This window comes from Achroia grisella, unplaced genomic scaffold (genome assembly GCF_030625045.1).
Source record: "Achroia grisella isolate CSIRO2021 unplaced genomic scaffold, CSIRO_AGI_Agris_v1 utg3600, whole genome shotgun sequence".
NCBI lineage: Eukaryota > Metazoa > Arthropoda > Insecta > Lepidoptera > Pyralidae > Achroia > Achroia grisella.
Window position 1 is genome coordinate 420,569 of NW_026712819.1, and position 19,145 is coordinate 439,713.

Below are 19,145 nucleotides of genomic sequence, written 5' to 3' on the forward strand. Positions count from 1 at the left end.
AGAACTTAGAATAATTAAAACGCAATATTTATCCTTAAAACATAAAAAGTGTACGTTAAACTTACTCTGTAATGAAAAATACAAAGAGCTGTCTCATACAAACATGAAAATACATGACAGAAAATTTCCATCACAAGATCAAACCGGAACAAAATGGAGAGTACAAAGTGTAAACCGCAAAAAAAGCTTTAGAATGTGCCCCGGAGAGATTTACGTCTAGTCTGAACACGACGTGATTTTGCAAGCCATAACCTGGCCTCGGGTGACAGGAGAAACATGTCGAATATACCAAACAAATATGTCAGCACAACTCACAAGCGACAGCGGAAGCGGAAACGGAAACGGAAGAACTCTATCTCTGTTCACAAGCATTTATCAAGTTATAAACAAGTTAGATAAGTTTAAAACTTTTAGAGTAATGTTTGAAATCTACAATTGCTTGAGTTGAAATCTGGCCGATACTCAAAAAACATGTGTAATATTATATTTCTGACTATGACTGATGGAAACATCGTTAACAAACAGAGATATTGGAATGTTGTAGTCAAACTTAGCGAAATATAGATAGGTCAAGTATTGCAATTACCACAAATTAATAGTTGTTAAAAGTCGCACAGAGCTACGTAAATAAAATACATCTATGTACTTAACATGTATCTAAAATTAAACTGAACTATCTCTAAATATATTTAAAAAATTAATCCTGTAGAATATGTTGGAACAAAAACTACAAACATAATGTTTCTTGAAAATAAACTGTCCCATTCTGAGACTCTGTGGGACAGGACATAAATTAAAACGTTCTGTGGGACAACCCTTTAATGTAAGGGGAAGAGATTGTTAGTCATGTGAACTAATAAGCCCCTTGCTAGTAATGTACTACGCCAGGATCTTTACATGGTTTCCCATCATTTCATTTGTTCATGGTTTGATCATGATCAGACTCATGATCATCTTATCATCCTCCACAAGTACCAGCGTAAACCGTTAACACAGAAGGGTGCACCACTATCATGCATTAATAATAAAATAATCTCTTTAATGTACCTTTACTCTTGACGACCTCGGTGGTCCAGCGGTTTAGCACACCGCTTTACGATCGTCACGGGTTCGATTCCTCGCCCGGCACAAACATTTGTATTTATGAGTATGATTGTTTTTATCGGTCTGGTTGCTTTCTACGTATAATATGTACGTATTTACGAAAATGAATCTATGTATTTGTATCATTTATCTAGTACCCATAACACAAGCTTTAGCTAGCTTAACTTGGATCTAGATGGCGCTGTGAGAATTGTCCTGATATTATTATTATTATTATTACTAACTTTGCTTAAGCCATTGTTATTAAAAGAATCGTATTATCTAATACTTAAATATATTATCTATTAAATAACTTTAGATTTAAAAATCTATATATATCATTACATTGTATAAAATAAAGCCGCTGTCGCTGTCTGTCCCTATGTATGCTTAAATCTTTCAAACTACGCAACGGATTTTGAAGCGGTTTTGTTTTTATAGATAGAGTGATTCAAGAGGAAGGTTTATATATATAATACATGTACACCCGAGTGGCTAGTAAAGGAATAAAATATAAAATAAAACGATATAAGTTTATCACTTGTGTGAATGCGTCTGGAAATTCTATAGCGTATGAAAAATTGCTGTCTAAGATTATATCCGTCCGTTCACTTCGAGGGGAGAACTTCTGAAATGTTCAATATAATAATTTTCAGCAACAACTCGAGCGAAACGGCGTGTGTAGTGAATTCAGTAATATTTTAATATATCCTGTTATGCAATGTAAATAAAATTAAACGGTAGATGCATTAATAAATCGTGCAACAATAACATTATATCAACTAACGGAAATTTTATAATATTTTTTATAATAAGTCACTCCAGTCTCTACAATACAGGCCTGCTAGCCTAGTGTAGAACTACAGTAAATTAAAATGTAAATGTGTATCATGAATAAATATTATTATTATTATTAAATTTATCATCATTGCATAGTATAAAACAAAGTCGCTGTCGCTGTCTGTCCCTATATATGCTTAAATTTTTAAAACTACGCAACGGATTTTGAAGCGGTTTTCCTTTAATAGAGTGATTCAAGAGGAAGGTTTATATATATAAAACTTGTACACCCGTGCGAAGCCAGGGCGAGTAGTTAGTTTACTTATAAAATTACATGGCAACGGATTTTGAAGTGGTTTTCTTTTAATATAGTTGTAGGTGATAGAACGAGTGGACTGTATGTGTGATATAAATCAAACAATGGATAGAAAATGGAAAATACTTATAATGAAGATAGGTACGTGTACAAACGGTTGTAGGCAAAAAGTGACAATAATAAAAATATGACAATTCTAAAAGAAAATACATTTAAAATTGGTAGAAAAATAAATATATAAAAATGTGCAGAGTTTGCAACAATAGTGATTCAAGAGGAAGGTTTATGTATATAATATATGTACACCCGTGCGAAGCCGGGGCGAATAGCTAGTTTATTTATAGAATTACATGCTCTTAGTGAGTATTACAGGGTATTACCAATGAATTACCTACTAATAAGCTGAAGCAACAAGATGAGTGTTAACTGCATTCCGTAGTCGTATAAAATATATAGTAGTAATTTCTTGTATATATATTTATATATTTATTTATTATTATTATTATTATTTATATATTGTTGTGTTTTTGTATATATATATTCATAGGTATGTAAGCTTAATACTATCGATATATATACCTAAGTTAGGTAAATACAAATAGTATGCCTTTTCCCAATACTGCCCTTCAACCGCTTTCTGTTTCTACCCAATGCTTAGCTGGTAGAGAATGCCATATGGCATTAAGCTCGCCAATTGTACACTATTTTAAATAGTGCAATAAAGGATAAATAAATAAATAAATAATAATCATAATAATAATATCTGACTAATGACAATTCACACAGCACAATCTGGTCCCAAGTTAAGCAGAGCTCGTATTATGGGTACAACTGATTTTAATGTATATCTTATTAAAATTATAAACTCGAAGGTTTGTGAGTATGGATGGATGTTTGTTACTCTTTCACGCAAAAACTACTGAATTGATTTTGATGAAAGTTTACAGTAATATAGCGTATACATCAGAATATCGCAATCAGAAACCCCGGGCGCAGTTAGTATAATTTATATACAGCGAATATCGAACGATATAAGCAATCATACTCATGAATTCAAACGTTTGTACTCTACGAGGAATCGAACCCGTTACAGTATCATTAAACCATCGATGCCATTAGAATATAAAAATAAATTACTGTTTGCACTCTTCCATATAAATTTTACGTTCCACTGTGAGTGTGATTTTCATAAAACAGAATACAAAGTTTGTGCTTCTCGAATTAATAGAATGTCAAAAACGTTAAAGTCAAACAAACTAGTGACAGTTCGTAAACAACTGGCCAATGTACAGCGGTATTCCTTATACACAAAGCTGTGTTTATTGAATAAATATATTTACACGACATGTTTGCTATCCAGATACATTCAGTAGACCGTGTTTCACGCCTCAATAGATTGGGACCGTATTGCTGCAAACTCGTATGATATCTCCACTGAGGTTTCGCTGTCTCTATACCGCTCGATTGGAACACAGAGAGTTATTATAACCATAGAGAATTTAGCATAGACAGTTATTATAACCATAGAGAATTTACCGTAGACCGTTATTACAACCATAGAGAATTTAGCATGGACAGTTATTACAACCATAAAGAATTTAGCATAGACAGTTATTATAACCATAGAGAATTTACCATAGACCGTTATTACAACCATTGAGAATTTAGCAAAGACAGTAATTAAACCATAGATAATTTAGCACAGACATAGACAGTAATTACAACCATAGAGAATTTAGCATGGACAGTTATTACAACCATAGAGAATTTAGCATAGACGTTAATTACAACCATTGAGAATTTAGCATGGACAGTTATTACACACATAGAGAATTTAGCATAGACAGTAATTACAACCATAGAATTTAGCACAGACAGTTATTACAACCATAGAGAATTTAGCACAGACAGTAATTACAATGGAATGTTGACTCTGAGAAATATTAATTCTATAGCTCTCTCAACAACTGCCCTATGAACTTGACATATTTTAAATCTCATTATCTTTTATAATGTTTTACTTTTTTATTAATCAGTGTTAAATTTGATAACTCGATTATAATATACTTCGAAAATTATTTTATTTTTATTTTAAGTTTATTTGAATTATATATCCTAAGTATGACTATTACAAACAATCATTATAATCCAATGCGGCACATCGAGGCAGTGTACCCAAGGTACTGGCAGCGTTGCCTCTTTGAATGGCCATACTTAGCCTTTGGGCAAAGTAGCTACCAGCTCTCGGGTCACAAGTAACCTCGATGAGCCGCACTGAAATATATCTGTTAAAAAAAATTTGGCTTCCGGGCTCCATGGGCCCAACGTCTCCACGGCAAATGGTAAAGAAGAATAGAATAGAATAGAAGAATAGAAAATCATTCATTCAAATAAACTTACATTGAAGTACTTTTGAATAGTCATCACATTAATCTACCGCTCATTCGGAATGCTGTCTCATCACAAAAAGAATGAGCAAGAAACTTGCGTGTTGCTCTTTTAAATAATTTTATTCTTACTTTACAATTTAAGTTTAAGTGTGTGAATACAAACTACCGATTTGCACTAATTCAATTAAATAATCATATAGACCTCAGCAACTGGCCCATGATTCTGTTAACGCGTCTCCATATAATTGGCGTAGATGCTAACAGTGTTAATTGAGAGTTATATTCATACATAATTAATGATTGTATAATCACATTCTAGACATAGGTGGTTTAGTGGTTTGCTTACCGTCTTACTTCAGATGTTGCGGGTTTGATTAGGTTAGGGGTTATTTTTTTTATAATATTATGGTACCATACGATGCAAACATTTATTCATAAATAGGATTGAATATGTATTTGAGTATTTCTATCAGTTGTCTAGTACCCATAACACAAGCTCTGCTTCGCCTGGGACTAGACGGCGTTATGTGAATTGTCTTTGTTTTTATGTATTTGTTTGGTTTGTTATCGATATTTCCAACATCGGAAAGTTTACAGAAATTTTACAGTTTTGTAGGTGGCAATAAAAATAAAAATGGTACCTTTCTAAAGGTAAATAGTTACTGTAGCGTATAAATGCCTGAAATATAAACCAAGGTTTCTTTAGGATGGCCTATGCGTACGGCACCGCGGTGTGCCGTGCGCATAGGTCATCATAAAGAAACCCTTTTTTGAGAAACCCCAAACTGTAGACACAATACAACAATTCACACAGTACACTTGGAATATAAATATAAGCGTAATATTTATATTTCAAGTTTATATAAAGTACTTCTAAATTATATAGCGTAAATTCCCTAACTTATTCTGAACTTCAAAAGAGTCGTGTAAAACCAGCACTAAGAAAACATTTCCTAGAAAATATCATGAACATGGTAATATGCTAAAATGCTAATGTGATTCCTCAAAGCTTTGGCAGCGTCGAAACAACAACCAGTTTTGAATACAATAATAGTTAGTGTAACGTTCTTTGTGAAATAGAAATTAAAATAATATTTCTACGTTATTTTATTTTAATTTTCGAATAGAGAATGCAGTAAACTTGGCAAAAAAAAACTTCAAAGTATACAATAATCTTCCAAAGTATTAAAATCACTAGTATCCTGACGACTTAGGCGTAATGCCGATTAGTCAGGGAAGAAACACCTCAATGCCTACAATATTCACAATCACCTATCTCTTATTTATTTTTATAATAATATAAACACTTTCGCTCCAAAACTCCCGCTGCCTACGTTCAATCATCCGTCATCCACTTGTCAATGCCACATAGATTACTTTGGCTCTGGCCTCTGACGTTCCGTTTCAGGTTACATGATTATTGACTTTACCATTTTTAATTAATGGTGCGTCACACGATAGTTAACAAAAGGATATCAGTTATTTTGTTTTAATGACGGTTACCAATTACCATCAAATGTTTACAAATAAATGTTACCATCAAATAATTTAAACCCATCGATTTTTGCCACAGCAATGGCATGTTATCATATTTTTTTGGTAATTAGACACAAATAATACAAAAAAATATATATGAACGGTCTGCTAGTCGGCCGACCGTTAAGAAATGTTGTTAATGAAAGAAGAGAGCTTGTTTTAAATGTAAAATATAATTATTCAAAATCTCTATGTAATTGTCCATCTTTTTCCTTGTCATATCTATATTGTCAATTGTCTCGTCTGTCCTAGTTACGTCTTATAACCGGCCAGCAAACAGTCCTGTCATGGAGGCCGCAACAATATATGCTTTTAGTAGTTATGCTTTTTATGTATAATAAAAATGTCTATTTATTTTGTTACAGGCAACTGCTGGCTCCGAATTTAAAGCAAACACAATATTTAGCAAATGGTGCTGAAAGTGATATTAGGACGGTAAGTTTAATTTTATTTATAATATACACATATATATATAATACCTGACCCGGCAAACGTTGTTTTGTTAAACAAATTAATATTGTTAATAAATAATAGGGGTTGGTGATAGAAGACTGAAAATTCAGGAGTGCATGTATTTTTGAATTTTTTTGTTTTTCGGACTACTCTAATGCTGTTGGCCGTAGCTGGCCTTTACAACTTCACCAGACGTTATGGGGCGAGTGCAGATGGCACTCCAAACCCTCGGAAGGACTTATGGAGCGGCTGAAGGCCAACTCCTGCCTGACGGATACGACTTTAGTCTGAGGGCACCACTAGGGGTTCGAACCTCGGCTCAGGCCGTCGTAATTTCGATCCCCGTTTGAATTGGACGGAGGAGGTCGTCGTCTTCGCCGGCGAGGACGGTGTCGTGTGTGTGTGTAAAAGTGTGGTCGGGGTGGAACGGGTGGGCCCGTGGGGAGGTTACCTGCCGTTATAGGGTCGTCGGGGTATTTTTTAATGCCACATCCTCCCTTATCATATAGGGGTATAATAATAAGTAATAGCCTATTCTCTGACCTACTGAACTGACTATATTTTTTTATCCAAATCGGTTAAACTGTTTAAGAGAAGTACAAGCAACTAACACTATAACAAGAGATTTGTATATATTAGCAGAAATATATATCACAAGCAGTCTCCCGCGATGTTGTTCACAAATGATAATATAGCATATAAAGCAGAGAGTATAATATTAATTAAATTTTGAAATTTAAATTATTATTTTAATATTTTGGTCATTATAATGTTATCTGGATTAGTGTCACCAACTCAACACTAGCTATGCCACGCTGTTAGATTGACTGGTAGCGACCTCTTAAAGAGATTATTTAGAGCACGCTATAAGTTCATTTTGTCTATAATTAACTACTGTCTATACTGTAATAAAATTTATATATTCAAATATCCTATATGTTCATAAAAATCTTGACTTATTTCCAAAAAACAGCAATATTCATAATATTAATACTAGATTTAAAGACAAACTTGCTGTCCCCAAGTATCGTTTAGAAAAAGTCAATAGGTCTTTTATGGGAATTGGTATAAAAATTTACAATAAGATACCAAAGGATATATTGGAATTACCCTTAAATAAATTCAAAACATCTGTTAAATCATATTTACTGAACAAGGCCTATTACTCACTAAACGATTACTTGAATGACGAGCGTGCATGGCAATAGTTTTCATGTTCGGGATTTTCATTTAATGTTAGACATAGACATCTATATAAATACCTATGTATTGTAAATAAACTGGCTTTTAAAAAAGAAGTAATTCAATTTAGTTTCTTGCCAATTCTTCTCAATTAAATCTATATCCCGAACTGGACGGTAGGGCAAAAAAATATAATGTAAAAACTTGACGTTCATAAGCGGCTGAAATGTCCTACATGAATAAATGATTTTTGAATTTGAATTTGAATTGAATTTGTACATACCTATACCAAACTGGACGGTAGGGGAAAAAAAATAAATTATAATATAAAAGATTTGACGTTCATAAGCGGTTAAAATATTCTACATGAATAAATGATTTTTTAATTTGAATTTGATTTTAAAAAAATATATATAAAGCACCAGCTGACCAGACAGATGTTGTACTGTCTTAGTAAACGCGCAAACTGTCAAACAAGCAAAGATAAAGTAGACGTTAAGTCTTCTGGAATTTTCGAACTTTAACAGATAAATCTTCTAATTTTTGTTCTAAAGGAACCTTCTTTAGTCTATTAAAAACGTAAAGAAAGTAGTATAATTGGTTAAATCGTTCTCGAGTTATGTCATAACTAAAGTAATAGCATTTTTTAACCTATACGGGACTAGATTCTTTTAGTTTATGTATTAAAAGGTAAGAAATAAACCTATTTTTCTTTCTATAATAGGATCATAGATAACTGTTTTCTCCTTAGGTACTTACATTGTCAATACAGAACTCAAGGTCAACATAGATTCTTTTAGTTTATCTACTAAAGGGAAATGAATAAACCTATTTTTTAATGTATAACTAGTTTTTCCCGCGACTTCGTCCGCGTGTAATTTAACTTTATTTTTCTAAAATATAAGCATCCTAATTTACTCCTTATTACATAAGCTACTTGCCAAAAACAGTCCCGTCAAAATTGGTCCAGCCGTTTGAGAAATTAGCCGGAAAAACAGCCAGACAGACAAAAATTGTAAAAAATGTTATTTTGGTGTATGTACCGTATTTATGTTCATATGCATGTAGTAAAAAAAGGTTATTTCAGTATTACAAACAGACACTCCAATTTTATTTATATGTATAGATAGGATCTTAGAAGACTGTTTTCTTCTTATATTTGTCTATATTTTTTTACATTTCCTAAGCACCTAATATATACGTTGCTTTGAAAATTATGCAGTCACTTCGTGAGCTCTGTTCACTAAATAATTTAATTAATTACGCCCCAATGTAACAGTACAATAAAATGTTTTATGATTTTAATTTATGACCAACTCGTAAACAGTTGAAATGGTTTTCTAAAGGTTATCCCAAATAGCGAAAACTTTTACTTCAGCAATAGAAATAGAAATAGAAATAATCTTTATTCAAATAAACTCATTACAAGCACTTTTGAATAGTCATATTTTGATTCTACCACTCATTCGGAATGCAGATTCATCACAAGAAGTCCTACATGAATAAACGATTTTTGATTTTTATATGTAATACCAAAGAATTACATTCCTAAGCGGCTAAAATGTCCTACATGAATAAATGATTTTTGATTTTTATATGTAATACAAAAAAATTACATTCCTAAGCGGCTAAAATGTCCTACATGAATAAATGATTTTTGATTTTTATATGTAATACCAAAAAAATTACATTCCTAAGCGCCTAAAATGTCCTACATGAATAAATGATTTTTTATTTTTATATGTAATACCAAAAAAATTACATTCCTAAGCGCCTAAAATGTCCTACATGAATAAATGATTTTTGATTTTTATATGTAATACCAAAAAAATTACATTCCTAAGCGGCTAAAATGTCCTACATGAATAAACGATTTTTGATTTTTATATGTAATACCAAAGAATTACATTACTAAGCGGCTAAAATATCCTACATGAATAAACGATTTTTGATTTTTATATGTAATACCAAAGAATTACATTACTAAGCGGCTAAAATATCCTACATGAATAAACGATTTTTGATTTTTATATGTAATACCAAAGAATTACATTACTAAGCGGCTAAAATATCCTACATGAATAAACGATTTTTGATTTTTATATGTAATACCAAAGAATTACATTACTAAGCGGCTAAAATGTCCTACATGAATAAACGATTTTTGATTTTTATATGTAATACCAAAGAATTACATTACTAAGCGGCTAAAATATCCTACATGAATAAACGATTTTTGATTTTTATATGTAATACCAAAGAATTACATTACTAAGCGGCTAAAATGTCCTACATGAATAAACGATTTTTGATTTTTATATGTAATACCAAAGAATTACATTACTAAGCGGCTAAAATATCCTACATGAATAAACGATTTTTGATTTTTATATGTAATACCAAAGAATTACATTACTAAGCGGCTAAAATGTCCTACATGAATAAACGATTTTTGATTTTTATATGTAATATCAAAAAAATTACATTCCTTAGCAGCTAAAATGTCCTACATGAATAAACGATTTTTGATTTTTATATGTAATATCAAAAAAATTACATTCCTTAGCAGCTAAAATGTCCTACATGAATAAACGATTTTTTATTTTGATTTTGACACTCTTTGCGTCGTCTTTCCTTCATCCCAGAATGAAGGAAAGACGACGCAAAGAGTTATGGTTTTCAGAAACTTTGATTAACAATCTGACCAGGATATTTATGACTAGCAGCCCACCCCGGTTTCGCTCGCTGATAACTTTTTGAGTTTTGTATATTGGATTGTTTGGGCTATTGTCAGATGTGTAGCACCTGTAGCACTGCGACCTACATAGATCTATTGTGCTCGCCCTTTGCAGAGTTCGCTACCTAGACCCATCAGGGACAAGAATTGAAGGATATTCTTAGGAGCGATGGTTTTATCTCCTCGGGAAAGAGTGTAAACTTTCCAAAGGAGATATTTCGTTTATACATGAGTGGGCTACAACCACATAGGATGTGAAGCGGCGTTTCCTCTTCAGTTTGGCAGAATCTGCAGATACTTGTCGTGCATAGGCCTAGTTTAGCCATATGCTTGTTTAATTTGCAGTGTACTGTGAGGGCCCTAGTCATCATGCATATGTTGTTTTTACTCAATAGCAGTAGTCTATTGGAGTATTTGGTCGAGAAGCCCGATATTAGGTCTTTTGAATGTGTTAATCCTGGCATTTCTTGCCAGTGATTCAGTGCTTCTCGTTTGGTTATTAATTTGAGATGTCCCAGTTTTAAGCGACTTAGTGATCTAACACCTTATTGCCTTCGGTCTTGGGTTCGATCCACTCACGGTACAGGCTTTTATATTTACTACTATGATTATTTGTATCTGTCTGGGTCGTTTCAATAAATATTATATATATATATTTACAAAAAAATGTATCTGTTTATTTATATTAGTTGTCTAATACTATGAGTATAGTCATAAAAGTACACAAGCGATGACTGCAAACAGGGATGAATGGAAGCGAAAAACATATTTTTTTTTATATTTCGCCGACCCCAAATAAATGGGATAAGGAAGAAGCAGATGATGATGATGAGTCACAAAAGTACACAAGCTCTGCTTAGCTTGAGACTAGATGGCGTTGTGTGAATAGTCCGGAGTTATTATTTTTATCTTTGTAGAAATTTTAAGTTTTTAGAACAAGAACATTATACTCTGCAATGTCACCTACGTGATTTATATCACAACTTTTAATGGCCAGTAGGTAGAGTGCAGTCAGTGCAGTTGCACTTTCAAGATTAACTACCGCAAGAATGAACTGTTTCCTACAATAAACTTGCAAGAAACTCCACTCTTTACAATACTGATCTTATTACAAGCCAATTGTTTTGAAAACAGTCGTTATTTTTTGTAGATTTAGATATTTTTGTTCATGAAAAAAACTGTAAACTGTATTAATGATCAATCTAAAAGTATAAGAAATAATTGCTGCGAAATTGTACCATTCAGACCTACATAAACTTGCCTTAAGTTTAGGACTATTTTCGATAAATATTTGGTATTTTTACATTAAACCTAAAACTCTTTTGCAACGAATGGAATGTTGTTCTCTGTGGTCCAGCAGTTTAGTACATCGCCTAATTTCCATTAGTCAGGGGTTTCATTTCTCGGTTGATACAAACATTTGTATTCATGACTGTGATTGTTTGAATTCGTGTGGGTATTCTCTGTATATATTATGTATGTATGTACAAAAAACGATATCTATATATATATGCTATACCTAGATAATAGGTTTAAATAAATACATAATTTAAACCTATTACCTAGGTATAGCACAACCTCTTTTTAGCTTTAGACTAAACGGTATTGTGTTAATTATCCTGCATTATTACTAAGTAAATAATTAACTAAGTATAAATATGAGATTTTATTATTATTAATATATCATAATAATAATTTCAGGACAATATACTCAGCGCCATCTAGTTAAGCTAGCTAAATCTTGTGTTATAGTTACTAGACAACTGATACCAATACATAGATTTTTTTTGTAAATACATACATATTATACATAGAAAACATCCAGACCGATACAAACAATCATACTCATGAATACAAATGTTTGTGCCGTGCGAGGAATCGAACCCGCGACCATCGAACGTCAAGCGGTGTGCTACACTGAGGTAGTGCAAGAAATATTTAAGATTACTCCCAATTAGAAAGGTTTAGAATTTCAATTGCTTTTAGCTAAGAAGATTTCCACTTATACAAAATAGGATTTCCGAACAGTACGACATAAGATGTCTACCTCAGACGCAAAATCTAATAAATGATGCAAAAGCTAAGAAACGGGAACCGTCCCTCATAATATCCAATTATTACTTTTCGGGACTAACCTAAAAACGTTCAAATAAAAGCAAATAACATTTGAGAGCGTACCGTATTTCTTCTAAATCCGGACTTAAATTTTAATAAAGTTGGCCCTTGGTGTTGTTTGTCAACGTGGAACTGTGTGTATTAGTTACGCCCAGCGAATTTAAAACGTGCTCCTGATACATTGTTTTCGTAGTTTAAGATAGTTTCTTTTTTTTTCTGACTACTCTAATGCTGTAGCTGGCCTTTACAGCTTCACCGGACGTTAGTGGCGAGTGCAGATGGCACTCCAAACCCGCGGAAGGACTTACGGAGCGGCTGAAGGCCAACTCCTGCCTGATACGACTTTAGTCTGAGGGCACCGCTAGGGGTTCGAACCTAGGCTCAGGCCGTCGTAATTTCGATCCCCGTTTGAATTGGACGGGGGAGGTCGTCGTCTTCGCCGGCGAGGACGGTGTCGTGTGTAAAAGTGTGGTCGGGGTGGAACGGGTTTAAAGATAGTGCAACTGGCTGTCTGTAGCAAACTATGACAAATAGTGCTATTATATATATATAAATGAATTGCTGATTTTTTTTTGAGGTTGATAATGGAATGGTGCACCCGCCTGCGCTAACGGTTTACGCTGGCGTGGCACCAGTGGAGGATGATTAGATGAGCATGACGTCAGGTCAGTTAGCCCATCGTGACAAATTCACCAGGAATTTAACACGATGGTTTCCAGGGGGAACCGCGTGGAGGTCGACCTGACATGATACATTGCTAGCAATGGGGTTATCAATCCACATTACCATCAATCCCCTCCCCCCAATGAATTTCTGTTCGTTAGTCTCGCTAAAACTCGAGAACGGCTAAACCGATTTGGCTAAATTTAGTCTTGAAATATTCGTGGAAGTCCATAGAAGGTTTAAACGGTGATAAAATATGAAGAAACTGCATGTAAAATAATTAAAATAACAATTATATTTTCCCATACGAACGGCAGATACTGTCAAACAGGATGTATTCAAAAATTTATTGCATAATTTAACTTCAAAAAACCTTTGACATATTAAATTTTGAGGCGGAATGGATATCGCGGGGTCAGTTAGTAAATGTTAAAATTTATATTTTTAAAACGATATGGCAATATTTTCTGATGTATTAAGCTTTATTTGCTGTTATCTTGCCTCTGTATCATTCTTTTGAATTGATACATGGTGTTTTTTTCCTTACCGCTAAATATAAACTGTCGTAGTTGGATTGGCTCTTCTTCTATTCGCCTTTCAAACATTCCAGACTATTTATTTGATCGTCTTTTACATTTATTATTATTGTCGTGACTCAAACTTCCTCTTACAGACTTATTAAGGTTACAATGCGGTCAATAACAATGTTTGTTAGAAATGTTTAATTTACTTTTAGTATTTTTTTTCTATAAAATAATTCGTCGCATATAATTCCGTATAGTGGTAGAATAAAAAAAAAGAGTACTCAATAGTGTTTATTAATATAAGTTTATTTGAATTAAGATTTCTATTCTATTCTGTTCTATCCTATTGTCATATGTAATATGACAAAATTTCAACAGAAAATGGAACATCATTTCATAGTATAAAACAAAGTCGCTGTCGCTATCTGTCCCTATGTATGCTTAAATCTTTAAAACTACGCAACGGACTATGAAGCGGTTTTTTTAATAGGTAGAGAGATTCAAGGGGAAGGTTTATATATATAATACATGGAGTGCAATACATGTGAAGCACTTTTAAAATAAATGACATATTGCAACAAAATATTCTTAGTTATAACAGTTCAAGCTACAGGGAAACACATTAAAGCCAGTAAAAATGCTTTTAGCTGTCCTGTTTACGATAAAAATTTACAATTCTTAAGATGTTTGCGTTTTAGATACGTTACAGCACAGAACTGCAGAGTAAGTATCCGTATTCCGTTGACAACCCTAAAACTGTATCTACAGCACGCCATCAAACTCTAAAAGGATTTTTAACTCGCTCGTTATAAAACAGAGCCTGTTATTTTAAGTCGTAACTCGTATTTACTAAGTGCGAAGTTGCCAACTCAAATAAGGGCGTGTTTAACGATTGCAGGAAACTTACAACTCGCAATTTCAATTACCATGCGCTCGAGGCTGGTCTCGGATGTATTATTAATAATAATAGTAACCAGCAAAGGCTGAGAAAATTTTGTGTAAATAATAATAATTATTATTATTATTGCGGGGCGGCTCAGTCCCGGGAAAGAAGCAGAAAGAGGTGCTCTTAGATTCTGCCCGCATTGTACGCCGGTTTCTCTCCCTGGGGCCCTGAACCCCGGCCGACTGTGCTTCTGCCGGGGGTATGTTGGCATCTCCTCTCCTTAAGAGGGGTGATGAGATTTTTTGGAAAAAAAAAATACCGCCAACTACAGAAGGCTGTAGTTCTAAACACATGACGCATTGTTAGAAAATTTCTACAGACAGATTAGGCGAACATTTATTATAATATAAATGTTGGTCTGATCTGTTTGTAGAAATTTTCTAAAACAGATAAAATAATATTACATATATCGTATATTCACCTAAAATTAGAACATTGTTGTGTACTTGGCTTAGGCCCATACATACCAACATTATCGGCGAAAGTCGAGAGGAAAAATAATAAAAAAAAATATATAATAATAAATTAGCAAAAAGCTGAGAAAATGCGACAATAGCGTATATAATAATAATAATAATATTTGATAAAAACATGTGACTTGATGATATAAGCCCGTCCTTGTGATCACTATAAAATAACCGATAGATGTATATTGTGAAACTGTGGAAATATTAATAATAATTTCACACACTCACATTCACACACACATACACATACACATACACACTCACACAAACACACACATTACACTTGGTTTCGGCCAGTAAGTGTGGTAAAAAAACAGTGAAAGCTGAGAATAGACGAATAATGTATATGTATACTAGCTGTCCCGGCAAACGTTGTTGCGATATAAATTAATAACGCTATAATATAAAAAAATAGGGGTTGATGATAGAAGGGTGAAAATTTAGGATTGTATGTATTTTTGTATGTTGTATCCTAAAAAAATAGAAACTAAAAATTTTGTCTAAAAAAAAAATTAGGGGTGGACTACCCCTAACATTTAGGGGGATGAAAAATAGATGTTGGCCGATTCTCAGACCTACTCAATATGCTCACAAAATTTCATGAGAATCAGTCAAGCCGTTTCGGAGGAGTATGGGAACGAAAACTGTGACACGAGAATTGTATATATGTATATATATATATATTTAATGAATATTTCCTCATTACTTTTATCATCGTCATATACAATCATTTAAACGTATTATTCCCGCAAAAAGGGAGATATATAAAACATATATAAAAGAATAATAATATTATAATATAATATATAGTTATTTTGGTGTATGTACCATATTTTTTACCAATTCAAGAGTGAGGTTTATATGTATACATGCATAATATTGTAGAGAAACATTGATAAATTTAAGTAATTAGATATATTTAGTATCACCATTGCACACGTGTGAAGCCGGGGCGCGTCGCTAGTTTTTTTAATAAGAATAAGTCAAGCTGCTTCGAAAGAGCTTAGTTACATACACTGTAACATAAGAATTTTATATATTAGACAAAGAAAATAATCAATTCTAACATATATTAGATTTCTCATGAAAATACTCAATTCTAATTTGAAACTGAAAAAATAATCTCTTCATAATATAATTGTATGAAGAGAAAACATTGAACAATGTCCTATTGAGTCTTTTATCGTAGCAATCGAATTGCCGTCCAGTGTTTGGACGACGTGAAGTCTGACTATTCATCAATAAGACAATTAAACTGTTGAGACGGTTTTAATTGAGTTTTGTGAAAACTCACCCCGTCACTGGATGAAGATTGAGGGCTCGAATCCTTGTTTACAGAAAATCAAAAACCCTCCGATCGATCCCCCGCCCAATTCAAACGGAGATCGAAATTACGACGGCCTGAGCCGAGGTTCGAACCCCTAGCGGTGCCCTCAGACTAAAGTCGTATCCATCAGGCGGGAGTTGGCCTTCAGCCGCTCCATAAGTCCTTCCGCGGGTTTGGAGTGCCATCTGCACTCGCCTCCTATCGTCCGGTGAAGCTGTAAATGCCAGCTGCGGCTAACAGCATTAGAGTAGTCCGAAAAAAGACCTATACCTGTATAATATTAATGAAACCTAATAAAAAAACCTGTACTTATTGTTATCGCATTCGAGAACTGGTGCTTGATGAGGTGGAGCGAGAAGCCGCGCACGTTCTCTTCTAGTTTCTTCTATTATTACATAATTCTTTCATGTATTCGCATTGCGTACTATATAAAAACTCAATATTTTTATTTTGCATTAGATGACAATTAAATGGTTCCCGACCTGCTCTGACTGTGTCTAGTATGGCATTATCTTTTATTTTAATTTTATATATTAACTAGCTTTTGACCGCGGCTTCGCTCGCGTTAATTTAACCCCTTAGGGGTGGAATTTATCAAAATTCTTTCTTAGCGAATGCCTACGTCATAACAGCCCGATCTGTCCAGTGGTTTGGGCTGTGCATTGATAGATCACTACGTCAGTCACCTTTGAGTTATATATATTTAGATTTATTATTTCAATTTAAATTTGGCAACGCACATATATGGCCCAGAGGGAAAGGGTTCAACTCATGTCGAGTCCATTTTCGAATAGCCCCCCTCAACAATCAAATTGCCCCCTGTAGCTTGTAGCCTGTCTTAGATAAGGTATAGCCAATAATCGACGCCCTCGGACATCTAGCAGTTTAGCACACCAGACTAGCTCGGGGCCCGTACCCAGCGGTCCATTTAGGACCAGCGGACGACCCGGATGATGAGTTTAGCACACCGCTTTACTACGATAGACGCTACTTTCGAGATTTGATATCTCGCACGGCACAAACATTACATAAAAAGTATATTTCAGTTATTTAATACCTACAATACAAGCTCTATGCTTAGCTGGGGTCTAAATGGCGTTGTCCAAGTTTATTCTTATTACAGGTGTAGCTGCATACTTTCTACACGTGCCACCTTTAGTCCTCGCAACTTCCTAGAACTCTTATCGCACTGCTCGTGTAACATAAGCAAAGCTGCTGCTCGACCTTCAAGCCTTTGCTTGCATGCTTCTTCTATGTCTTATCTATAGACTGAGTCCATCTTTGCTCTTATAAAATCTAATGCATCTGCAGTAAAAGGATTATCTAAAAATAAACTTTAGAATATATCTCTTTACGCACAAACGAAATAGCAAAATTTGCTCCATCTCCGATCTGTACCTAAAAAATACGGAACATTATTAAAGGTATTGAACCATTTCCACTTATGCACCAATGAGGCGTAGATTCCAGCACCCAGAATTACTAACACTTAAATACCGTTGTACAAGATTTATTTCACCAAAATTACCGCCCACTGAGCGCACTAAGCGTCTGCTTGTTTCCGGGACATCGCGTTAAGCGCTCGCTTCACCTTTCCGTTTTATCTTTTAAATGAAGAAAATCCTTCGTCTCAGTTAAAATTTATTTTAAATGCGATTATCAGACTTGGTAACGTTTTCGGGTATGAATTACGAAACATGGTCCCGATATCTATGGAAAATAATTCCGTATAGTACTAATTCCTCTTTCCAACATTTGTATTCGCTGTCGACAACAGACGGCGTCAAGAAAATGTTCCGGAGACTATCAATACTAATATTATATTTTGTGTTTTTGCTTGTAATTTATCGTACTTGACTGATTTTTATAATTCTTTCGTTTCTTCGTCTTAATCGATACGCCATTCATTATGTTGCAGAGTAAGAAGCAGTCTTCCGGCTTACAGCTAGCCTTCTCAAGGCAGCTGACCTGATTATTTGCCGATATAAAGGAAGTTATTCCAAAGCAGTTACAAATATGAGATATTAAATGGAAAATCCAAAACCGCTAACAAAACCGGTTACTTCCGAGCGATAGAATACCAACGTTTTATACCGACATGGTAGACCGTTACTGTTTTACGACCCCGAGTTCAGCGGTTATCTGAAACGTATGCATAGGGAGAGTGTATATTATACGGTTTTCCTATCGTTCAGCTACATGCCCAATCGTAATCCTCTGTCGGTTGGAACGTAAGAATTGTAGATTAAAAGTTCAGAAGTGTTCAGTTTTCACGTCCAGTAAATGCTAGGTGACTTCAGAATAGAATAGAATAGAAAATAATTTATTCAAATAAACTTAATTTAAGCACTTTTGAATAGTCATAACAATTTTTTCAAAATGGTATGCTAAACCACTAGGCCTACCAAGATCGTCAAAATGACCAGAAATATGATAGTGAAATTGTTAGATATGGATATATATTGTCCTTCTGGAATGGCAAGAAATGAGTCGTATGATGATGTTCATGAAACTGTTCATGTACATAAGCGAGGGTTACCTTTTGCAGGTGGATGGTCAGCTATTTACCATTAAATTTACATAAACTCAAATTCAAAATCATTTACTTACATATGATCTTTTGTAC

General features: G+C 33.9%; 1 protein-coding gene across 1 annotated transcript in view; it reads left to right on the plus strand.

Annotated features, from left to right (window-relative positions):
* LOC131843991 (uncharacterized) overlaps positions 1–19,145 on the plus strand; it is a 391,676-nt gene that overhangs the window by 236,278 nt on the left and 136,253 nt on the right. Inside the window, exon 8 of the mRNA XM_059192779.1 lies at positions 6,471–6,540. Within this exon, the coding sequence (XP_059048762.1) occupies positions 6,471–6,540 (70 nt within the window). The remainder of the gene's footprint in view (positions 1–6,470; positions 6,541–19,145) is intronic.